Raw genomic sequence first — 25,063 nt, 5'->3', positions numbered from 1 at the left:
CTACATTCGACATTAGCAGTAACTGTGGGCACTTCAGTTGTCCAGGGTGTAGAAGTTTGTGGCAGCAGAAGTGGCAGTGTAGGCTGTAAATGTCCTCAGTGTCAAGGACTTTTGGGGTCCTGTTATTTTTGTTTTCCCCACAATGGGAAGACTTAGCTGAGGGGACACCTCTTGGTATCAGGTCTAATGGCCTGCAATCAGCTGCAGCACCACTGGGCTCCAGGTGCAGGTGCTCAGAGTGGCTGTGGAGCTGGGGTCCTATACTTAGAATCTCATGAACTTATTGTGGCACCTGGGTGTTGGGGGTAGAGGTTTGCTCCCTGGGGCAGAGTTGGGTGTACATTGCCCACAGTGCCAGGATCTGACTCTAAGCCATTCCCTAGCAGCTCAGGCCCAGGGGGGCGAGATTACAGCTGTGATTCTACTCCTGGGTGGGGTGGGGGCAGGGCATAGCACTGGTCCAATTCAGGAAGAAGGGGTGCTCTGGAGTTTTGGGCCTGAGAAGTTGGATACAGCTGCAATTCAGGACGCTGAACCAATAGGGGTTAGTGGCATCTTGGGTCCCAGGGGAAAAGGCACCATGTAGTGGTTACTCTAGACCATGGGATGGTAGGGCTTAGCAGTATCCCAGGTTCTGTGAGACCAGGTGTAGCAGCAGCAAGTACCCTAGAATGGCAGAGCACAGCTGTCATTTGAGCCCTGAGGATGCAGGGAACTCCACTCCCCAGGTCTGTCTCAGCAGCTCCGACTCTAGGGGGCAAGTCTAGCTCCAGGGAAGCAGGGCACTAGAGCTGTTTGGCCTATGGGGCTGGGTGTCTCAGCTGAGCCAATGCTTTATTTATCTGGGATGGCAGGGTACCGTGTCAGTTCAGCCCTGGGATGCACAGCCCTCAGTTCAGCCAGGGCACTGATTCCCAGGGGTGGGGGGCAGGGGCAATGTGCCACTTCAGCTCAGGCTTGGGGGATGTGACTGCTCTGGGTGGCCAATGCACCATTTCCTGGGATGCAGGGAACTGCTTCAACTTAGACACTGGGGAGGTGTGACCGCTCTGAGTGGCCAAGGTACTGTTTTCCCAGGAGGCAGGGTACCACTTCAGCTCTGGCCTATGGGCATGGAGGGGAAGGGCAGATAAAGCAGCTCCACCTCCACTTGGCCCCCTAGGGAAGGGTGTAACAGCTGCTTGCAGCTCAGCTTGGGGATGTCAGCCACCAGTCTCAGTTAGTTTGATGGCAGTTTTGCCTCAGGGATAAAGGGAAGCTGCGGCTACTCCAGGAGCAAGTCACACTCCCGCTCTAGTTCCAATTCCTAGGTAGTGGAGCACAGTAGCCACATGGGCCACAGGGGCTGAGCAGTGTTGGCTTTGTCTCTGGCGGGAGCACAGGTGTGTGGACTCCAGGCAGCTCCCTCAGCTGAGCTTAGTGCCTTGAGGACTGCAGGGGACCCAAGTGGTAGGGTCCGTAGGTGTCCGAGGTGGTGATGGGGGCTGCTGGGATCCTCTTGCTTACCTCCTCACCAAAGGGAAAAGCTCTCCTAGGTCTCAGCTGATCCCAGTTGCGGGATGGGGTGGTGGTGTTTGCTTGGTGTTTCCTTCCATTCTCTAAGTGGCCATCCCAAGTTTCTGTGCTCACCAGTGTCTCTGTTATACCTCTGATGTACTCCGAGACTCTCCCTCAGTTATTTTCATTAAAATGTAATTTTTTGTTCATTGTTGTCTTTTTGAGAAGGACAAGCACTAGGGGGAAGGTCAGCCATCGTGCTGATGTTACCTCTCATTTCTTAATTGGGTTGTTTTATTTTTGCTGTTGAGTTGTAGAAGTTCTTTATACATTTTGTTAAATCAAGTTTAGCCTAAAGCTGCCTCCTTATATATTTTAAGTTCAGCCTAAAGGTTTCTCTGTACCTAGTGAACTATAACCTAAATGGAAGTGTAAACAGACTTTGTAACCTATTATCATGCCAATCATCAAGTTTTGGCCAAACAAAGGGAGCTAATTGTTCTGTGTTCAAATAAGGCAAATGCTAAGCTGTAACCAATCAACTGTTTCTGTACCTCACTTCCATTTTCTGTACATCATATTCCTTTTTCTGTCCATAAATCCTCTTCTGCCATGTGGCTGTGTTGGAGTCTCTGAGCCTACTCAGACTCAGGAGGCTGCACAACTTGCAAATCATTCTTTGCTCAATTAAACTCTGTTAAATTTAATTTGGCTAAAGATTTTCTTTCAACAGTTCTGATATTAACCCTTTATCAGAAATGTAATTTGCAAATATTTTCTCCAATTCCTTGAGTTGCCTTTTCATTCTGTTGATAGTGTCCTTTGATACACAAAAGTTTTTAATTTTGAGTAGACAAATTTATTTTTTCTTTTATTGTGATTCTGGTGTCAAATCTAAGACTCTGTTACTAAGTAAAACGTCATAAAGATTTATCCACTGTTTTCTTCTAAGAGCTTTATAGTTACAGCTCTTACATTTAGTTATTTAATGTTATGTTAATTTTTGTATTTGGTATAAGGCAGGAGTCCAACTCCATTATTTTGTATGTGGATGTCCCGTTTTCCCAGCAAAGAGTGTCCCTTTGCCATTATATGGTCTTGGGCTTCTCTTTATTGGGAAGTTTTCGATTACTGATTCAATCTTCTTACTTGTTACAGGTCTATTCAGATTTTCTACTTAATTCAGTCAGTTATGATAATTTGTGTCTTTCTAGGAATTTGTCCATTTCAAAAGCTTAAGTTCTAAACTCGGGCTAAGATATTTAACATCTCTAAACCTCCATTTCTTCATTGTAATAATAATAATAATAATAATAATAATACCAATCTCAGGACTGTCACAGAGACTAAAATACTTAATGTATTCATAAGACTCTGCATAGTGCCTGATTCAGTGATTATCAGCAGGCTGTCATGAACAACCTCATTCCCTATTCTTCCGTCAGCACCCTCTATTCCAATTAACGGAACCAAATTCCAACCTAACCAAGTCCTGCCACCCATCCCAAATTCACAGTCTCATTTTTTCCATGTCACTTCTCTATCAGACCAAACCACATCCAAGTGTTTCAAAGCATGAGTTGCCCAGCATGTCCAATCTGTGAGGGAAGTACCAGAAGGATTAGGATTACAGTTCCAGTAAGGAGACACCAGGGTTAGCCAAGAACCATGACTGAGGTCCATGGGGACAAGAACAAAGGACAGTGGCCACGAAATACCCTCTTCTCTGCACAGGAGTGACAGCTAAACCCAAGGATTCCTCGACTCATCCTGGACATGTCTAGGGAGTGCTGGCCCGGTAAGTGGTGTGGTATCATGAATGTGGCTTTCTGTGGAACCCCATCTCTGCAGCCAGGTGCATGGTAAGGTCAGGCTAGTAGGTCTGGCTTTGTGCCCACAGGTGTGCTGGTTCTTATAGCACCAGATGTCTTTGAACAGTATAGAGACCAAAGCCTCGGGAAAGTGATTCTCCAAAAAGCCCACCCTCCCTGCTGCCCACAAGGGGTCTTCGGAGGGATCAGGAGATGACTCAAACATGGAAATCCTTCCCTTGGTTTCTAGCAAGTAGTGAAACACAGTTTTGTAAGTTCTTCTATATTTCTCTATCTAAGTGTAAGCTCACCTGTCTCAAGTGCACATCATTCCCAACCACCTCAACCTCCTACTGCACCCTGCAAAGCTCCCAGTCTGCCATCAGCACAAATCCTTATATCTCCATCTCCCCTGAGTGCTCTCCACTTGTTCTTGCTCTGGCTCAAACATCTAAGGGATGGATGTCCCCTCTGGTCTCTTCTTTAAAAACCTGTTCTCTGGGGCTCACGTCATTTATTAAGTTTCCCCTTCCTTCACGAAAAACTTAGCACCTGGCTTGCTGTTTGTGTCTCCACTTCTATTCTTGTTATCACTCTTGTTGCTTTTAAGATCCACAGAGATGGGACGACCACTGCCTGCCCTCTCCATTCCTGAACCTTCTAACCCATCAGCTCATCTCCTTGTTCCATAAATCATGCTAAACATGCTTATCACCAGTGATCATGCTAATGTTAATGTAATGGTCTTGCAATGATAATGTAATGACGGCAATGATGTTTACCGATGGCATCACTCACTGCCTCCCGAGTCTCCACCTCACACGTCCCACTCTGCTCACATCGCCTACTTTTCCGGCTCCCTTTTTCAAATACCTGTATCCTAAAACGTGTTCTCATGAGAGCCTCCAATCCAGTGGCATTGCCCCTCACCCTCCTCTGTCCCCAGCTTTGATCCCACGTCCAACACGATAACCACACTCTTACACACCCTTCTCTCCCTCCTTGCACTTGTCTGGGAAATCCCGAATCTGGATGATCCACTTTTCCACCCTTGTACTGAGGAGTGAATGTGGCTAGAGAAAAGCACAGCCCATGCCAGCTGTTCCTCCTTAGAGTCAGGGCCACAGGCTCAAGGTGTTTCCTCAGTGCTGCTCACTGTCAAGAGCATCTCTGTCCCGGCTGTGCTCCTCTCCTCTTACCGGCTCTCAAACTTGCGGCAACAAGGCCTTCACTCCCACTACGCTGACGGAGGAACAATGTGCCAAGGGCGCTAACAGCCTCTGCCTTTCCATGTCCGATAAACAATTTTTTATTTTTTTGAGACAGAGTCTTGCTCTGTTGCCCAGGCTGGAGTACAGTGGCACAATTTTGGCTCACTGCAACCTCCACCTCCTGGGTTCTAGCGAGTCTCCTGCCTCAGCCTCCCTCTTTTTTTTTTTTTTTTTTTTTGAGATGGAGTCTGGCTCTGTTGCCCAGGCTGGAGTACAATGGCGTGATCTCGGCTCACTGCAGCCTCCACCTCCCAGGTTCAAGCGATTCTCTTGCGTCAGCTCCCCAGGTGGCTGGGATTACAGGTACCTGCCACCACGTCTGGCTAATTTTTGTATTTTTAGTAGAGATGGGGTTTCACCATGTTGGCCAGGCTGGTCTTGAGCTCCTGACCTTAGGTGACCCACCCGCCTGGGCTTCCCAAAGTGCTGGGATTACAGGTGTGAGCCACCGCGCCCGGCCCAATGAACAATTCTTGGTCATCATCTTGCATCACCTTCCGTCAATATGGTGCATGGCTGGTTACTTCCTCTCTCTGCCCACTCCTGGTTCTCCACCTGCCTCCCGCACTGCTCCTCCTCAGTTTCTGGATCTAGTGCTCCCTTCTGCCTCCTCAATGCCCTTGGGGCAGAGTCTTCAGCCTTCTTCTGAACACTGTTCTTCCCCTATGTCAGTGCTCACCAAAGTTCAACACACACAGAGTCACCTTGAGAGCTTGTTAAAACTCAGATTCCTGGATCCATCTCCAAGACACCCTGATGCAGTCTTGGGAGTGGCCCGGGAATCTGTATCTCTAACAGGCACTCAGGCACTGCTTTGGATGCAGGTCACTGCACTAAGCTTCGCATTAACAGGGATCCAGCGAATAGCATGCAGCCCCACGAACACACCGAACACTAACGACAACTCGTTTCCATCCAGCCCAGAGGTCACTGGGCATCTCTGTTGCCTCCAACCCTAACCTAATCTCAGCTCCCCAGTACTCCCATCTCAGAAGAACTGCTCGCCCTGTGGCCCCAGAAAACCCCAGGATGCAGCCTGCTTTTTCCTCTTCGCATGCCCATCTCTTATCATCAATCATGCCAGCTCTACTTTTAAAATGCAGCCCAATCCCACCTCACTCCCTTGCCTCTCCTTTCTCCAGGCCACTGTTGCCCCCAGTCATCTCCTCACTTGCCCTGCAGCCACGTCCTCACTACTTACACAGAAGCCAGAGCCAAGCTGTAAAACATCAAGCAGATCCTGTGAGGCCCTCAGAGGCTTCCATGGATGTGGAATAAAATCCGCACCTCTGGGGCCTGCCCTGCCGACCTCCCCACCCAGTCCGGCTGCTTTCCCCGCACACTGGCTGGGATGCTGTCCCTTCACGTCCCATCACCACAGTGGATGACCTTCTAGAAGCTGGAACTTAAGGAACAGTTGCCCCTAGAAATGTAACCCTTTTCCACGGATGTCAAGGAATGGCCCACAGGAGCCCCTTACCATGTCGGCCCTTTCTCGGGCTAACGAAGTTGCCACCTCTGGGGAAACAAGGGCCGTCAGCTTGTGACATGGCCTGGATCAGAGTCAGGGATCAGCAGCAGATGTGGGGGAAGCCTGAGCTGCACCGAGACAAGACGTGGCACTGGGAGGGGCACGGTGCCCAGGACTCACCAGAAAGGAGCACAGGAAGATGAAGGAGACGAAGTAGAAGTAGGCAAAGTCGCTTCCACACTCGGTGGCATTAGCCTGCTCATCACAGGCCTGGTTGCTGAGGCAGGACAGCATGATCTCGTGCCAGGCCTCCCCCGTGGCGCTCCTGAGAAGAAGGGCAGAGCTGTGAGGCTCACAGAGGCCCTCGAGGGAGCCCAAGCCCTGTGGGGCTGCCAAGCGTGCCCACTCCTTTGGGCTCCTTCCCACAGACAGCTCACACGTGTGCAAGGCCTGGGTCACAGATGCTGTTTCTTCAAAGGAAACTTCTGGCACTAGATTTCCAAACTGATCATTAATTGGGAAACCACTGCTTACTAAAAATCATCTACAGCACCAGGGGCCAGCGCCAGGGTGGGCACTTCTTTGTGGACACCACAGGCCCCAGTTGTACTCCTGACCTCCTCCCAGACACACGCCATCTTGGTCTTCTTCATTTCCAGAAATGGTGACTCTCCTTCCAGCTGCTCCAACCAAAAATGTGGGCGTTATCTTTGCCTCCTCTCTCTCTCCATATCCTGTTCATCAGATCATCTGCCTTCAAAACACAGCCAGGCTCTCACCACTCCTCACTGTCCTAGGCCAAGTGACCAGGACCTGCCCTGTGCTATGGAAGCTTCTGAGCCGATCTTCTCACTCCGCCCTACACAGCAGGAAGCAGGTCCACTAAGCACAGGTCAGATCACATTCTTTCTCCTCTCAAAACCCTCCAATGACTTGCCTCGCTCATCAGAAATGCCAAAATCCACATGGCTGCCCATAGCACTGTGGGACCTGCGGCCCACTCTTTCCCTGACTTCACCCCCATCTCGGTTCCAGCTCAGTCCACTCCAAGCACTCAGGCCTCTGCTGGTCCTTGAACACCTCAAGAGCACCCTGCCCTGAGCAGCCACCCTGGATGCTCCTGTAGGGAGTCTCTACCTGGACACACCCAGCACCAGAGGCTTGCAGGGTACAAGTGGGTCCAAGGCCTGGGTCCCCACCTCCGTGTGTCTGTGTGCCCAGCCCCGGGCATAAGCTGGGCCCACTCCTCACTGATGACAGCCGGAGGCAGGGGGGTTCCTGCAGGGCTGCTGCTTCAACCTGTGCCGGGCCTGATTGGTAAGGGTGTTCCCAGGGAACACGAAGTTCAGGGAGAAACAGAAAGCTGTGAGACCAAAGGCCTCAAAACTAAGGCTGACTTCACAGGTTTGCCTTAAATCTTTTGCGGCATGAGGCAGAATAGTAATAAAAGATGAAATAAAATTAACGCAGCAGCTAAAGCCCAGAAAACAACATCATTTGGGGACAGTGTCAGCCTAAGGGTGCTTGCTTATCTTATGCAAAGAAACAAGAGTCCAAGAGGTCTCTCCAGGCAGCTCAGCAAAGCACGTCTGGGTCTGAGCTCATCCAGCGTGCATCTGCAGGCAGGGTGGGCTGTGTTGAACATCCCCCGGGGCTGGCCGTGCAGCAGCCCAGTGCATTTGCATACATGAACTGAAACGGTAAATCCCTAAAAGAGCTCCTTCCTTCTGTGCTAGGCTCGTGAGTGATAAACTGTGGGAGACTCAGGAGGTAGGAAAACATGTTCACCCACCTCCCCTCTGCTCCAAGTTCACTCTCAAACCAGGATGGCCCATAGCTCCTGTTCCGCGCCCAGGAACAGCAGCTGATGCTGAGCCCTCTCCTGGCACATCTCCATCAGGAGGCCTCGGAAGGCCCCGAAGCTTGTGCCACGGCCTCTTGGCCCCTCCAGGTTCTGCCTGTTACTTGGCTTGGCTGGATCCAGGAGCCCAGGGAACGGCAGCTCTCATGAGAGATGGTGGAAAATAAAGGTGTGTTCAGACCAGCAGTTCTGGTCAGTTGGGTTCCTTGGGCCACTGAGTAGCTACAAACTCTGCTGGTCAGTTCCCCCTGTTGCCCTACTGCCCTCGATCCCACCAATCCCTGTAATCAACAAGGGCGCAGGTGGAAAGCTGGAGGCCCGCACTTCAAGAGAGCCCCTGCTAGGCACCTCTGTCCTCCCAGACCTCTGCCTGGAGCCTCACCCGAGGCCCCCAAGCTGTCGCCAGGGAGCACAGACAAGGCAGCAGAGGCTGGCCTGGCCCAGGGCTCCCAGGATGACCTCCCTCAGGGCTTCCCTTCAGCCTGTTGTGAGATTGGGGCAGATATCAAGAGCCTTTGGAAAAGAGGAGCAGAGAGAGGTGAAGAACCAGAAAGGCCTGCTGAGGGGAAGCCAGTGGGGTCGGGGAATTAGAAGTGGGTGGTCTCCATGGTTGACGCCCAGCCTTCTTCATCCTGAGTAAAGCGGTCCCTGATGGAAGAGCGGACATTGGCCTGGGCTGACCGAACAACACACCTGAACAGCAGCATCAGAGCTTGCAAAAACGTCCGGAAGTTGTTGTGGCGGTTGATGCTGGTGTCATCATCCAGGGCAATATTCCCAAACACCTGCAATGGAGAAGAGCAATGGCACGGACACTGCTGGGTCTGCAGGAGCCGCGGCAGGTGGACCGAGCCAGAGAGGGTCTGCGAGCCATACGAGGACCTCATATGAGATGGGCGGCTGCCCTACACCAGAGAACTCCCACCCAGGGGAGACCAGTGTGCGTTCCCAGTATAGACGCCCTCTCCGTAGCTACACAATGTGCCGGCTCCAGCTCTGAACCTGTCCACAGATGCAAGTCTGAAACACTCACAAGAACAGCCCGAGCTAAGTTTGTGAGGCCTCTGCCACACGTAACACAGGAAGTGATTTCAAGTGGGATCAGCAGCGACTCCAAAGCAGGCATTATGTTGGTAACAGGTCTGATAGATCATGGGAAAATGTCTTTTTAAAACATATGCAATAGCACAACTGGCTTTTTATCCATTTTAACTGACTTTTCCACAGTAAGAAATGCAAATGGGTCAGTAATTGTACTCAGCCCAAAATCTGGAATCTGGCTGCAAATTTATGAACTATGACACATCCACAAAGATCGGTAACGTATGTGCTCTTGTACATCCACAGACCAAAGCAGGAAAAAAAGATTTATTTATTTATTTATTTAAATAGCATCAGATCTCTGCAAATTTTAAAGCAAGAGAACTCTTCAATCCCTGAAATAGAGTTTAGAAATCAGTTTTCAGCGAACCTTTGAAACACTGGCACCTTCGATAACAAATTAACACTCGGGTCCCTCTTCCGTCCCTACTGTTGGAAAAGTGGTCAGATGCCGAAGATTTATAACTGGGACACTGCTTTATGTTTTTTAAATGCTTTTTCCCAAATAGCTGACAAAGTGTTCTCTGGCAAAATAAAGAAAATCTAAATTATGCAAGCCAAGTTTGCCCAGTGCAAGGATCTGATGTGCTTCTGCTCACATTCTCAGGCGGTTTTCCCCAGTAGCATGTAACCCCTGCCACGGGTCAGGCCTGTCCTTCAGCGCGGCTGCCAGACTAACAGGATAACCGCCCGCTGCTGTGCAGGCCACTTGGCAAACGCAGCTGTGCTCAAACGCGCCGCCACCACACAGCCAGCACCCATTCTGACCTGTGCCCCAACACCCTACCATCACTGGGTGGAAGCCCATGCAGCCCTCAAGAACACCACGGTGCATCCACCTGGAGAGGCGGCAATGGGCCAAGGGCCAGAGCTGCCCCACACCAGGAAGGCCCTGGGCAAGCAGCCCAATCTTGTGGCACCTCCGTGTCCTCCTCCGTAAAACAGTCTTTCTGAGGGTTACATAAGTTTAGGCCGGGCGCGGTGGCTCACACCTGTAATCCCAGCACTTTGGGAGGCCAAGGCAGGTGGATCACTTGAGGTCAGGAGTTCAATACCAGCCTGGCCAACATGGTGAAACCCTGTCTCTACTAAAAATACAAAAATTAGCTGGGCATGGTGGCACGCACCTATAATCCCAGCTACTTGGGAGGCTGAGGCAAGAGAATCGCTTGAACCTGGGAGGCAGAGGTTGCAGTGAGCCAAGATCACACCATTGCACTCCAGCCTGGGTGACAAAGCCAGACTCTGTCTCCAAAAAAAAAAAAGTAAGAAAAGAGGATTATGTAAGTTCAGCAAGTGCTCAAAGCAGGATCTGGCTCACAGAGAATGTTCACTAAGGGTCAACTGATTATGACGATGATTTGACAATCATGATCAGTGCCCCTCTGCTCCAGGGGATGGGAGGCCGGGACCGCGCTCTGTCCCGAAGGGGAGCACCCACCTGCATGCCGATGATGGCGTAGATGAAGAACAGCATGGCAATGAGCAGACACACGTAGGGCAGGGCCTGCAGAGACAGGGGCCGGTCAGCTACGGGCACCTCCCAGCCACCACGCCCAGGCCTCCTGCTACGGTGGCTGGGCCTTTGAGGTCACACAGACCTCAGCCTACTCCAGCTCCATCCACTGGCCACCAAGCCCCTCCACCAAATGATGCCTCAGTTTCTTTATCTTTAACTTGGAGTCATGAAACCCACCTCAGGGTTCTTGTGAGCATGACCAAGGGAACCTATGGATAACTTAAAATGTCTTTATAAATGACAACAGGACAAGGCATACAACCACAAAACCTGCATGCCATACCCTCTCCCAGCCTCCCAAAGGAGGGGCCACTGCGTTGGGGGCGGGGGAAGCAAGACAGAGGAAGGGGACAGAAAGCACGGAGGCGCCCCGCCTGGCCCACCTTGAAGGACTGGACAAAGGTCCACAGCAGGATGCGGATGGTGTAGCCCTGGCGGAGCAGCTTGATCAGCCGCGCAGCTCGGAAGAGGCGGAGGAAGCTGAGGTTGATGAAATTGTTCTGCAGAGAAGAGGAATTGTTCTCTGACCTTCAGAAGCCCTGAAAGGGCAGGCAAGCTGCTGCCACCCTACAACCTCTTCCCACATCCCTGTGGCCCCAAAGTGGTTAAAAAGATTAAAATAAAAGGTCTCTGCTTCACAGTCTAAGCAGCAATTGGCCACCAGAAAATCTTCCAGAAGTAAAGCTTGTCCTTGCAAATCACTTCTCATGCAGCAAATCAGAGAAAACCTCCTTGGCTCTAAGGCCTCTCCCCACCCCCAAACGTGAGCAACAGAGAGTTCTCCCAGGCATCTCTCTGCTGCCAGGTGAGCTGGGAGATCACCTGTGGCTGGGCCTCCAGCAGTGACCACCTCTCGCAGGACACAGTCAAGGTGACCACGTGCTGGGCATGACTGCTTCTCCACCCAGCACCCCTGAAGGGACCCCCGCCCAGGCTTCACGGCCATGCCCTTTCCTTCCTGGCTCAGTCAGCAAAACCCTTGCTTGCCTGGGACCCTCGCTGGGGCCTGGCAGAGGGGCAAACACTTCCTCTGAGGCTGCTCCAGGTGTGTGCAGACAAGTTATGGAAGGTACAGGTGTTCTGCTGCTCACACCATGGAAGCCACCTCTGCAATTCACGGTCAAACAGGCCTCTGCTCTAGAGAACCCAGGCTGTCTAGTGTAGCTCCCTCATCCAAGGGGCTCAAAATCAAGCACAAGGATAAATGGATAAACCCGGGACTCCACAGATTACCTGGGAGTAAAGCCTCCACGTGGCCCCAGGGCACTTGAATTACTGTACTGGCACATCCCTTTCAGGGAAGCAGGCTCTGGGGAGGTGTCCGTGCACAGACGGGGGTGCTTGTGGACCCAGGAGGCTTTCTGCCCTCTGTCTACCTAGAGGTCAGGTGCCCACACACAGCCTGAGAGCAGCTTCCTGCCACTGCAGCATTTTAAAATATGCAAGCAGCTCAGGCTCAGAGACACGTTCGTGTTGTCAGATTCAGTCATCAAATAAAGAGAACACAGATGTCGAATGAGACAGCAGCAGCAGGAGCATGTGCAGGCGCAGAGGCGGTGAGGGCCTGGCAGAGCATCCCGACTCTCCAGGGCTACCGTTAGGTGGGAATGAGGTGTCAGTGGAGGGGTGGGCCTCGCTCTTCCTTCCAGGGACAGTGGCCCAACCTGTACTCAGAGGACACCTCTGCCTGGGTCTGCCACTTCCACTGGCAGGGGCAGGGTGGCTGAGGAGTCAACTCGAGGGACTGGCTCTCAGGCGGGATGCTGGAACTGTGGGAGCAGGACTGGTTTTGAATGATGTCCATGGCCAGTGGGCACAAGGACAGGCTATGATCCAAATCAGCAAGGCGGCAGCAGTAGACCTCAGGGTGTGACCCCAGAGGGCATCACAAGTGTACCTGTAGCTCTGTAACCTGCTTGTGCCAGGGAATGAAAATCTCCATGGTAGACAAGATGGCCAAGAACTCTGGGCCACGAGGACCCACAGAGAAGCCAGCCATCTTAGAAACATGGGTGCAGGAGTGGAGGGCCGCAGTCCCATGTCAGGAGACCCTTATGTAAGATGATGAAGCAGAGCTGGGGGCTGGAGGCTCCCACTCTGAAACCTTGTGCTCAGGGGGTCTGGAGGGGCAGGGACTGGGGCAACACAGCACCCACTGGCTCAAAGCACAGTCAGGCAGCAGCACAGGCAAAATTTCCTGAAGACACTGGGGAAAATAAAGGCTGCCACGTAAGAAGGAAGGACTGGAAGACAACAGGGCAGGTGAGAGGTGAGTGGAGAGTAACAGTTTGTCCAAATTACTTAATGCACGAATGCCAACCTCAGCCACCATCACTTTCTGTTTTTGTGGAGACCCACATTCCCCCCTTCCTCCTGGCTTCTCTCGGGGCTCCCGTGGGTACTCAGGAGAGGCTGGGGGCAGGAGACGGGCACCCTGGAGAGCTGTGAAGACAGACGGTGACGGCAGCCACAGATGTTCGAGCACAGCGTGGCAGGCCGGGCACCATGCCAGCTGCATGCAGGAGAGCAAGGGACAGAAGCACATGCAGCACCACGCCGTGCACCTGCACCATCACCTCTGGCCTCCACCAGCCCCTCGGAGGCGGACACAGCCTGCCCCAACCTCACAGAGTCCATGGCTTCTGTTGCAGCCACACCTACTTCAAGGCCAGGCCCTTCCTTACTTCTACCTGAGTGGGAAAAGGCCTGTGGCACCCAAAGGCACACCATTGTGCCCTCAACGTGGTGGCTGACTCACCTTGATGGGACAACGGTCCCTAACCCTTCAATCCTCAGCTTTCTCATCCACAAAGTAGAAACACGGGGACACCCAGTCCAGAAGGTGAGGCTTACTTGAGAAAAGGGATTTAAAATTGCTCTTAGCACTGCAGGACACCGTGCCACGACAGTGACCCACTGACTCTGGACCAAGACCAGCATCCCCTGTATCCAAGACCACCACGGCCTCTGGCCAGAGTCACAGGGAAGTGAGGGCTTGTCCCGAGTGTCAGCTGGGCACCCCACCCCGATCTGTGGGCCCCGATGTGGGCCAGGTACCACGCCAGAGGACAAGGCCCAGCAGGTGCGGAAAAACTGCTGTGTGGCTCCCTTTCATTCTAATGAGACTGATGATTGAAGACAGGAAAGAGACGTGCATGTGCGTGAGTAACATGTCAGGTGTGGACGTGTGGTGGAGAAAGAGGACAGGGGACAGACAATGTGGAGAAGGGCTCTCTGAGGGGGTGACGCTGAGCAGAGGCCTGACTGGCACGAGCTGGATGCTTGCAGATGACATCGCCTGGGTGTTTCTGCAGCATCAAATGGTATTTTCTCAAAACGCAAGCTCTTCCGCTCCAATTGTGAATCGCTGTATCACAAAGATTCACTTTTACATGACTCTCAAACGTCTTCTACTTTATATTAATTTCCACAGTCACAGCTAAAGTTGGGTCAGTTACCAAATATCTTTGCTCTAAAATTCCTGAAGACCCAGCAGGAAGCTCCAGTTGGACCTGCACTCCACATGAGCTTGCTGACCGAGGCACACACACAATTCAGTGACATGCGAATCGGGGAGCCCGGGCTCTACTGCCTCTAGGGGCAGAGCCCCCTTCTTCTACTCAGCCCTACAAGAAACCTCCTGAGTCATGAAGACAAAAACTCTAAGCCCTGCCCCTGAGCCCTGAACCCCAGGACTGACCCCACCCACTCCAAGGCACGGTCACTCCAAGAAGGACGGAAGCTACAGGGGACTCTGCAGAGACCACCTGGGCAAAGCGGGGCCTTCTTGATTGGCTTGATGGGGACACAGCAGGTGGGAGATGGCTGTGAAACAGGAACCATGGACTCGCAGGGATCACGGACAAACTCATGTCCTGCAAAGCCTCCCCAAATCTGAGCCAGTCCCAACAGGAAAAACTGCCCTGGATACTTACCCACTCCAGAAACCCCACCTCCCTCTCCTTGGGCAGGTCTCAGGGAAGCCCCGCCCACGGCCAGTTCCCAGAATCAAACCGCTGCCAGGAGGGCCCTCAGAAGCCCTGCTGGATGCCCAGAGCCAAGGGAGCAAGTCCAGGAGGCCAGAGGTGAGTGGGTGCAGCCGCATCCAACCACACGCCTAGAGGGCAGTGGGCTGGAGTCCCAGGAACCAGAGGGCAGGAGAGGAGCAGAGCAAGCGAAGGAAGGACTTGCAAGAACCGTTCAGAGTCGTGAAACCAACCGTTTCCTACATGTGATGTTTTCATGGATGGATATTTGCGTATTATTTACAAATTGGGGAGGTTTGAGCGGCAGGTGCACAACATACAGACGGAGACATGGGTTTTCGCATTGTATGTTGGTTGGATGGCGTGAGTCAGCAGGTAGGTTAAGGTAAATCAAGAACAAAAACAGAAAACAAAAGAGAAAATGAGTCATCAACACAAGCAAAAACTCAAACTCTGATTACTTAAATAGAAAATTAGGATTTTGGTAACCTGCATTATTTTTCTTAAAATTTATCAGATCAAAACATATTTTTGAAGTCTGTAGGTTATGCAGACAAGGTGGCATTTATTTGCATTCTTGTTTGTAATGCAAATCCAAAGCTGACTCACAGACACTTATTTATTTTTTTTATTTCCAGGCAAAGAAATCAATGTCAGTTTCATGCTTGCTTGGAGCCCTCTCTCTGGTGCCCTTTGCTAAAACTCTATTTTGATTTTTAAGTTGGGGATGGGAACTGACACTCATATTTTTGCCTAAGAAAAAAAAGTGCATTCACAAAGTAAACATATGAAGTGGCTCCAAATGAAAAACAGACACACAAACAAAACAAAGCACCACCAGTCCACACGATGGCTTTCCCTTCATCTTTTCTCCTCCAGGCAGAACAGGAGATGACCTGGGCTCTAGAAGCAAGGGTGGCCAGGGGACAGCTGAGCTTTCCAACCGGCAGCTCTCAGGCCCCCCACCTGCTGGGTGTCCAGGGTTGGCAGGGGCTGCCAAGGAGGGCTTGCTTGAACCAGGGTCTGACAGGACCAGAAACAGCCCTGGCCTTGACTGTCTTGCAGCTGAGGGAGAGAGTGTGGGTTGGTCTGGCTGCCTGCATTGCAGCAGGCATCTGTCTTGTATCAAGGCCTCTGCCCTACACCAGGCCCTCTTTGGGGCTTGGGAAAGTTTCCCTAGAACCCAGCTGGGCACTGGGGCTCTCTGCACATCTCTGATGTCAGCCAGGCACCCTCTGCTTTGTGCCCTCTCAGCAGTCAGCAGTCCCCGCCCCTCTTGGAAAGGAGGTGCACACACGCAGAAACCACCCCTTCCCACCAAGCTGTGTCCTTATAGTTGGGAGCTCAATGTTTCCATCACTGTATTTGATGAATAAAGATTTCTGTTTCCAAGGAGGAGGCCCTTAGGAATCAGCAATACAGCCCACCTGTGCCTCTCGGAAAGCACACTGGGACTAACTGCTTCCGGGCGAGACGCATAGGGAGGAGGCAGCCACGGGGAAACACAACACCAGTGCTAGGGAGACTAAACTTTTCTGATTTTTCTGATTAAATGGCAGATTTCAGCTTTTTTGCCTGGATTACTCAGATCATTAACTTTTTTAAATCATAAAGCATATCACATAAAAGATTATGCATAAATATTTTAAAGAAAAGTAAAACCAAGTATCTATATATATTCATCACCCAGCTTTAGGAAAGAACATCACCATCACTTCCGAAGCCGTCTTGGGTCCCCTTCCTGCTCTGCGGATGCAGCAACTACTTTCCCTTCTTGTTAATCATGGCTTGTCTTTTCAGCTTTACCGTAAACTCTGAAAACGCATATTCTATGCTTGCCCATCCCTGGCCTTTGCTGTGGGATCAGGCTGCCTGCAGGCTTCTTTGACTTGCGCACACCTGTGCTCTGACCGCAAACTGTTTCTGAGAAGCATCCACACTGTGCTGATGTCACCGGAAGGGGGTGCACACACAGAAACCCCCACAAAGCTGTGTTTCAATTTCACATCATTTGCGTATTTTCACTACGTTAGCAGAGACCCTAACAACTGGCACATTCTACTACCGATGGGCACTCAGATGCCTCTGTTTGGCCGGCAGAACGCTGGTGCCAGGAACACTTGTGTGAAAATGCCTCTGGGGGTCATCTGTGCAGACACCCTCTGGGACACCTGCCTAGGAGTACAGTTGCTGGGTTGTATGCACATGTCCAACTTTCGAGGTGCTGCTGAGTCCTCCCAGAGGCTGTGCCAGCTGGCACGCCCACCAGCAGTGCCAGAGTTCTGGTTATTTATATGTTTTGAAAGATTCTTACTCTGTCGCCCAGGCTGGAGTGCAGTGGTGCAATCTCGGCTCCCTGTGACCTCCATCTCCTGAGTTAAAGCGATTCTTGTGCCTCAGCCTCCTGAGTAGCTAGAATTACAGGCCTGCGCCATCACGCCTGGCTAACTTTCGTATTTTTAGTAGACGGGGCTTCACAATGTTAACCACGCTTGTCTCAAACTTCTGACCTCAGGTGATCTGCCCACCTCAGCCTCCCAAAGTGCTAGGATTATAGGCCTGAGCCACTGCACCCAGCCTTCTCTTCTTTTTAAAAAAATTTTAATGTCAACATTATACTAGTCTAGTTAGTTAGAAAATGTTCACTCTTTTTCTGTTCTCTAGAAGAATCTGTTTAAGAGTGGAATGATCTTTCCTTATATTTTAAGTAGAAACCTAATGTATAAGACCACTAGAATCTGGTGTTTTCTTTATTGGAAGATTGTTTATTGACTCAACTTCTTTAATGCTTTAATAAAGAACAATTTCGGGTTTTTCTCTCTTCTTTTGTCAGATTCAGTCATTTATATTTTTCTAGTAATGTGTTCACTTACCTAGGTTTTCAAACGTACTGGCATGAACTGTTCACAATATTCTCCTTCACGTTATTCACGTTACTCCCTCCTGTACCTACCGTCATGACCCCTCTCCCCTGCCTTACGTCGTGTATTTTACCTTCTTATTTTTCTTTGATTAATCTTGCCAGAGGTGTGTCAATTTTTAAGTCTTTAAAGAACTAAGTTTAGACTTTATTGATTCTCTCTAGTCTTTGTTTTCCACTTTCTTAATTTCTATTCTTACATTTTTCTTCTACTTGATTGAGCTTATTTGGTTGTTCTTTTTCTAACTTTTAAAGTTAGATGCTAAACTCATTAATTTTTACACTGTTTTCTTTTTCTAATATAAACATTAAGGCTGTAAATTTCTTTCTGAGTACTGCTTCAGCTGTTATCTCATGAGCTTTAATATACAGCATTTTCATTGTTTTTCTGTTATTTATATTTTCTAATTTCCATCATTTCATCTTTTACCCATGACTTATTCAGAAGTTCCTTTCCTTAAAAGTGGAGAAGGTGCTGTTAGTGTTTCAGCCACACAGGCCCTGCAATCGCTCTGCTTCTGTCCACACTGGCTCCCAACGCACTTTCACACCTCACAGCAGCACTTGTCTCTCTCCTTCCCCCTCTGTCTCTCTCCTCCTGCCTCCCCGCCTCTCTCTCTCTCTCTCTCTCTCTCTCATTTTTTTAGAGTTTTGCTCTGTTGCCCAGACTGGAGTGCAGTGGTACAATCATAACTCACTGCAGCCTCGAACTCCTGGGCTCAAGCGATGCTCCCACTTCAGCCTTCCAAAGTTCTGAGAGTACATGCGTGAGCCAGCGTGCCCGGCCCACTTGGGTCTCTTGATGCAGGGATTCCCACAGGCTGCCAGAACCTGCTTTGCAGGTGGAGTCCATGCTGCACTCTCTTGCCCCTCATTGGGACAACTCTGATGTGGCATCCACACTACCCTCAGAGATCCCCTGCAGGAAGGAGCCCAAATTACATGGAATTGCTTGAAACTGGATCTCTTCCTTATCCAACTGCCCCCATCCTCACCAACTATTCCTGGAAACACTTCCAGTAAATCACATTTGGATCACAGGTTCTGATCCAAAGACAGGTGACACCAGGGGTGGTTCCTTGGAAGCCGACTCTAAGGATGGAGACCTTGGGGAGTGGCTCACTGGACAGATTCTCCTCTGTTGGTGGGTGGTAAGTGAGGTGACGGTAACTCCTGGTGTGCTGTAGCATTAAAACTGCTGAAACCTTCATCTTGGGCAAATCTGTAAAGGGTTGAAAGGGGTCCAATAACGATACTGCAAGATATCATTAGCATCTACAGGCTGTCAGGAATGGGCACTGTAAGGATGATAGAGCTGGTGAACCATGGCTAAGTGCCACCAATTACTCTGGGGAAAAAAACGTTACAAGTTGTCAATTAGCAACTCCAAGCATAACCCAAATGTGGTCTGTGTTTCGGAATGTGCTGACCAGCCTGGGACTCGAGGGAGGACCAGGGCTCTAGAGAGGGCTCCACAAGTCTCTCATGCTCCAACGTCAGCACCCGGAGAGGAAGGGCAGGCCCTGCCACGCAGAGCAGGAATACTAGTGTGGGCATGCCCCCAACACAGAGCTCTCAGATGCCCCGGGCCTGCCTGGGCCTGCAGGAGCGTCCCCTCCCTGCTGGAGGACCTCACTTTGTCTTGTCTGAATACCTGCAGGAGTCTCAGCTGAGGTGGATGCTTTCCACGACGGTACTCACCCTCCCCAAGTTCCACCTCACTTCCCATGCCGGGCACTAGACCCACAACTCGAGTTTTCATACAGCCTGACTTGGGAAGCAGTGGTCCTGCTGAGTAAGAAAAAAAGGCTGCTTGGTGAAGGGCTGTGTGATATAACAGGTATGTGTGGCAGGAGCAAGGTGGGAGGGACTGGATGAGGATGGCTGGAAGACAGGCAGGATAAAAAACTATTTTTAATGTAGGGGAGCTTTCTCCCGTGACTCAGGATCCAATACCCTGGCGAGGGCACCTGAAGCAGGTGCTAACAGGCTGCTGAGATGACTCCCAGGAGCTTGCAAAACCTCATGGCCCACATTAAATGAGGTGAAGGTGCCAGAACTGCCTTGGCAGATGCTGAGCACAGGACCAAAAGGCTCAGAGAGGTAGACATGCTAGAAAGAACCTACTATGTAAGATCCAAGTGCCCACGAGCCAACCAGCTTCTCAGAGCGTTTTGGGAGGAGGGCACTGGCATCACGCACAAGGCCACTGGTGGTTATCTTCTGCAGGCCAGGGCTGACGGGAGGAGGTGCTGTCATGGAGCAGGGATTCCTTTGGGAAGAAGAGGAGGCTCTGGAGCTGCAGGGGCTCCATGGCAGCACACCATCACACGAGGCTGGCTCCCTTCCATGGCTGGTTGCCTGGAACCACCACCGTGGGTGGCGAGGCCTCAATGGCAACCAAGAGCCCTGACCTGCAAAGGTCCACAGTGGTGGCTAATCGGCCATGGCATTGGCAGGACAAAGGGGCATTGCCAACAAGGATGCTGCTTCGGCTAATCGGCCGTGGCATTCCTAGAGGCAGGACAGAGGGGTAGCGCCAACAAGGATGCTGCTTGAGATGAACATATGTAAATATGGAATTCAAAAGAATCAAAGTAAGTGAGCAGAAGGCTGATATTAGCCACTGCCATGGACAAACATGCTCCCTCCCAAGTCTCTCAACCAGTCAGTTTTCAGATCCTGGGTCCACAGCTTAGCGGAGAGACTGGGCCCCCTTGCAGAAGAATCCTACAACACAAGAGGGAGTCCAGACAGCAGCCATTTCTCTGCCCTCCCCAAGGAGATCGGACTCGTTTACTTAAGAAATTGCACACTGGATCCAGACAGCAACCATTTCTCTGCCGCTCCCCAAGGAGATCTGGCTTGTTTACTTGAGAAATTGCACACTGGAGAAAGAATACCCGGATGTTTTGAAGGCTGTTGGATATAAGGTCCAAGATAACATTGATACCAAGGAACTAAAATGAGATTGCGGCTCCATGTCAGAGTGTGCGCAGGGGCCAGGACACCAATGAATCCCTGGCCCAGGCCCATCTCTCAGTGGTCTCGTGTGCCCAGGCACAGCTGGTGTTCATTTGCCTAGTCCTAACTAACTGGCCGAACCCACCACACTGGCTCCTCGACATGTGAATTAGACATAACAATAGGAAAGTCCTCAACACCGACACCCCCCAGCCAAAACAGTAAATTATAACACTGCATCCAGTATGGAATGGAGAGGTGAGTGCCACCTCGAATAATTAAAAGATAAAGGGGTGGTTGGTCTACACCTCATTCCCATTTAACTCACCAGGATGGACCGTGCAAGAAAACTGGATCACAATGGATGACACTGGACCCCAGATAACCCAGGCTCAGTCCCCACTGCTGTGGGAGATTTGGTATCTTTAATAGAACAGATCTACTCAGCCTCTGGGACTTGGCACACAGGTGCCAACCTGGTGAGCACACTCTTCAGCAGTCACTGCTAAGCAGGGTCAGAAGCAGTTTGCATCCACAGCAGACATTAACGGTCTGACCCTATGTTACAACATGGTCCAAAGGTACTCTTAATCATTTGGAATTCTTATTTTTATTTTTTAGAGACAGGGACTCACTTTGTGGCCCAGGCTGGCGTGCAGTGGTGTGATCATAGCTCACTGCAGCCTTGACTTCCTGGGCTCAAGCGATTCTCCCGCCTCAGCCTCCTGAGTAGCTGGACTATGGGCGTGTGCCACCATGCCTGGCTAAATTTTTAAATTTTTTGCAGAGACAGGGTCTCGTCGTCTTGCCTAGGCTAGTCTCCAACTCCTAGGCTCAAGTGATCTTTCTGCCTTGGCCGCCCAAATCCCTGAGATCACAGGTGTGGCCACTGTGCCTGCCCAAGATGTTCCCTGCCTTGGCCTCCCAAAGCCCTGAGATCACAGGTGTGGCCACTGTGCCTGCCAGGACATTCTTCAGAACACCACACTGGTCCACCACATTGATGACGTTATGTTACTCAGATCAGATGCCCTGATGCACTCCAGAGCACAGGTGATAAATCTTATAAGGATTCATGGACCTTCCACATCAGTGAAGTTTTTAGGGGTCCAGTGATCTGGGCTATGCCAGGACAAGGACTCCAAGGTAAGAGACAAGTTAGTGATTGCACCTCACACTTCTACTGCGGATAGGCTGCTTTGCGTTTTGGAGATGGTATAGGCCACTTAGGAAATACTGCTGTAACTCAAAACGCTGCCACGTTTGAGAGGTTTCAGAGCATGAGTAGGGTCTCTAACAGACCCATGATGTGATAGCAGTGGCCCTGCCACTTGGGCCACAAAACCCAGCAACCCCCAGGGTCCTTGATGTGTATGTGGTAGGTAAGGACACTGGGTAAAGTCCTGGGAAAGCATCCACAGAGAAGTCAGTGCAGACACCTAGCATTTGGGAGCAGGTCATGCCATCTACAGAACAGAAGCATAATGAGACAGGCCAACCTAGCTCCTGGCCCTGGTGGCAGCTGTGTGTGTCACCAAGAGACATCGCTGTCTGTGACACCAAAGCATCTCCCCACAGTGACATGCTGTCAGACCCACCACAGGCCCAGTGAACAAGGGAAGGGGTACCTCTATGACCGAACCCAAGCATGTCTAGAGGACACAGCACACAACATGTGGCCCAATCCCCCATGACACACACCTCTGTTGACCAATGACGTCCTCACCTCACTCCCGCCATCACTTCATGGGGATTCACTGCAACTTAGGGGGAAACGCAGACCTAGTTTGTGGATGGGTTGCTTGGTATACTAGTGCAGGCATCACTACAGCCTCACATAGGAACAGCCTGAAAGACAGAGGTGGAGCAGAGCCCTGGGCAGGGTACCTGGTCAGCTCTGTGTGTGGGGGAAAACAAGTTGCCTGTGCTGAGGATAACAGGGTCCTAGGCAGGTACAAACGGCTGGTCAGGACCCTGGAGGGAACAAGGTCTAGGTGAGAGACAGACAGATGGGCCTTGGGAACAGGCATGGGGTACAGGCCTTTGTTTTGCAAACCAATGCTCACCATGGGGCACTAAAAACCAAGGACTGGGATAAGTCGACCAACAGATATTGGTTAGCCTCTGTCCTCACCAGCCCCAGTGTCCACACAGCAGACCTATGGATAGGGTGACCATCATGGCCAAGAGCCTCTCAGCAGCATGATCCAGCCATGACTACTGACGATTATCTACCTGGAATGAACAGACAGCAACACTGGGCCTCCGTTTGGTGCCATGCCTAGTGGTAAGCTGATTATATCAGAACACCTTCTCCTGGAAAGGGCAGTGATTTGCCTCAACTGGGATCCACCCACATCCCAGGTGTGGGTTTGCCTTTCCTTGTGCAGTACCGTGCCGGCACTAACATCTCAGGGCTAGTATCAGAGATTTACCAACACAGGATTCCACATAACATCAGCTTGGAGCACATGCAGGGGATGCATGCGAGCCAGGTGACCGCGGGGTCCACTGGATCATCTAACGCAACACCACTCAGGAGATGCTGCCCTGACCTTAGAGGCAGAGATAAAATGCCGGCTTGATGATATACTTCATGGGGTTGGGGTGCCACATTTCAAGATGAACCACTGGCCAATCGATGGTACTGGGTGCCCAATCAGTAAAATGCATGGATTGAGGAAATGGTGAAAGGAGAAGTGGCCCGTCTCACCATCGCTCCAGAAACCCAGTATGAACTTCGCGCTCACCTTCCCCAGTTTTAGGTCTGGCAAATCTAAAGGCCCTGGTTCAAACAGGTGGAGAAGGCTTCTACCACACAACACCAAAGCCATGGTGGCCACCTGGTCACTTGGGGCTGCTCGTGCCAGAAGGCCAGCAGGCATCACAAAGAGTTTCCATGCCGGCCAGATCATCTGACCCTCATTATTGTGAAGGGTAGAGCTGCCACTGCATAATTCTGGGAATCAGGGGCTTCACTGGGCCTTTCTCCATGCTCCTATGAACATGCTCCTATAAGCAGTCTTCACTGTGACTGGCCTATAAGCAGACTTCACTGTGACTGGATTACCACAGCAGCCAGGGTTGGACAAAGATTGGCAACAAGTAGGGACTTGGGATGCACAGGGCTGAGGCTCTGGTCATCCCACCAGGCCAGCAACCAGTGCAGCAGAAGGCTGGCCACAGGGCAGGGGCTCTAGAAAGGGTGGTGTGGGAACGGGATGATGAACATCAGCTCAGCGGCTCTAGAAAGGGTGGGGGGAATGGGATGATGAACATCAGCTCTGCTTGGACCAGCACAGCAAAGGGAGCTCTGCTCTGTCTCCCAGAGACCATGACCAGCACCATCCTAAAGAATGAGCACAGTGAACCCAATGTGAAGTGTGGGCAGAACAGGAAGGAGCCTGGTGCTCCAGCAGGTCCTCCTCTGATGGTGTCAGATGTCCCTTCAGCCCTAACAGCTTGGCTGCAGCACTCGTGGCACACTCGGGGAGCCAGAAGCATCTCAGAATTGACACCCCAGGTGCAGCCTCAGCCTAATGCCGTGTGGAGGGTGCAGAGGCAAACACGTTGCAGCTCCCTTTCCAGCAGGTATAGCTCTGAGGTGCAACCTACGCTGCTGCCAGAAGTCCCCTGGGAGACGACCCACACTGACCCACCAGGACTTGGCTTGGGATGCAGCATTTCTGGTCCTTCTCTTCCCACTCATTTCCCCATGCCCCTCTGCTGGTTTCTACTGGGAACACTACTTAAGAAATAACTTTCACATGAGTGCTCGTGTCTGCGTCTGCTTCTCGAGAATTCAACCTAAGACCAAACAAATGAGATTTTCTGCCATTGATTTCCAGTGTAATGTGTTGTACTCAAAGAACATTGCTTTATGATTCAGATGCTTTGAAATTTGTTGAGACAAGTTTATGTCCCAGCACTGGTCAATTTTAAGACATAATCCACATATGTTTGATAAGAATGAGTATTTCTAGATATATATAGAGAGAGATAGATAGACGGTGGGGGGCAATATTTTAAAATATAAATCCTTACTGGTTTCAGTTTATATATTTTTGATACCACCTTGTTAGATACATATTATACAGATACAAATTTAAGATTCACATCTTCTTGGTTAGTTGTTACCATGGAGCTTCAGGTAACTCTCAGGCCAGCAGCCCAAAAGATCTTTGAGAACCACTTTCTTATTCAAGAAAGAATATCTGCTGAGGTAACACCCAATCCCTAAACTCCACCCCGGAGTGAAGCCTCCATGTGTCCAGGAGGTTCTGGGGAACCCAGGAAGAGGCTAACACAGGGCCTGGAGATGCACTGAGGGGCGCAGGCTCTAGAAGGAAACCAGCTGGGGACCCTGAAGGAGGGACAGAAATGCTACTTACCGCAATCTCTGTTACTAAAATATCAGTAATACTTCCCAACACAGTGACAAAGTCAAAGACATTCCAGGCATCTCTGAAATAGTTCTAGAGAAAAAGAAGAGCAGTTAGTGCCAGCGGTTGATGAGGGCTCTGTTGGCAAAGAGGTATAGGTGGTGGCCCTGATCAAGAAAGGGGTGAGGGTGATAGACCCTAAGCACAGGGCAGACAGGCCACCCCAGGGGGCACAGCACAAGGCCAGAGCTAAGCAGATGTCAAAGCCAGGGACACAGAT

At 51.0% G+C, this 25,063-nt stretch overlaps 1 protein-coding gene across 23 annotated transcripts in view; it reads right to left on the bottom strand.

Moving 5' to 3' along the window:
- Positions 1 to 25,063, bottom strand: part of CACNA1B (calcium voltage-gated channel subunit alpha1 B) — a 244,247-nt gene that overhangs the window by 38,909 nt on the left and 180,275 nt on the right. For all 23 annotated transcript variants that reach the window (XR_009215330.1, XR_009215331.1, XR_009215329.1 and 20 more), the window contains 5 exons: positions 24,793 to 24,876; positions 10,915 to 11,031; positions 10,454 to 10,519; positions 8,605 to 8,696; positions 6,231 to 6,375 (listed from right to left, as the gene is read on the bottom strand). Coding sequence is in view for 19 of the 23 variants with exons in the window: in XM_058445703.1 (XP_058301686.1) it covers positions 6,231 to 6,375; positions 8,605 to 8,696; positions 10,454 to 10,519; positions 10,915 to 11,031; positions 24,793 to 24,876 (504 nt within the window). In the remaining 4 variants the exon portion in view is untranslated. The remainder of the gene's footprint in view (positions 1 to 6,230; positions 6,376 to 8,604; positions 8,697 to 10,453; positions 10,520 to 10,914; positions 11,032 to 24,792; positions 24,877 to 25,063) is intronic.

The sequence above is a fragment of the Hylobates moloch genome, unplaced genomic scaffold, assembly GCF_009828535.3.
Source record: "Hylobates moloch isolate HMO894 unplaced genomic scaffold, HMol_V3 SCAFFOLD_10, whole genome shotgun sequence".
In the NCBI taxonomy this organism is placed as follows: domain Eukaryota; kingdom Metazoa; phylum Chordata; class Mammalia; order Primates; family Hylobatidae; genus Hylobates; species Hylobates moloch.
This window is presented reverse-complemented; position numbering and strand designations above follow the sequence as displayed.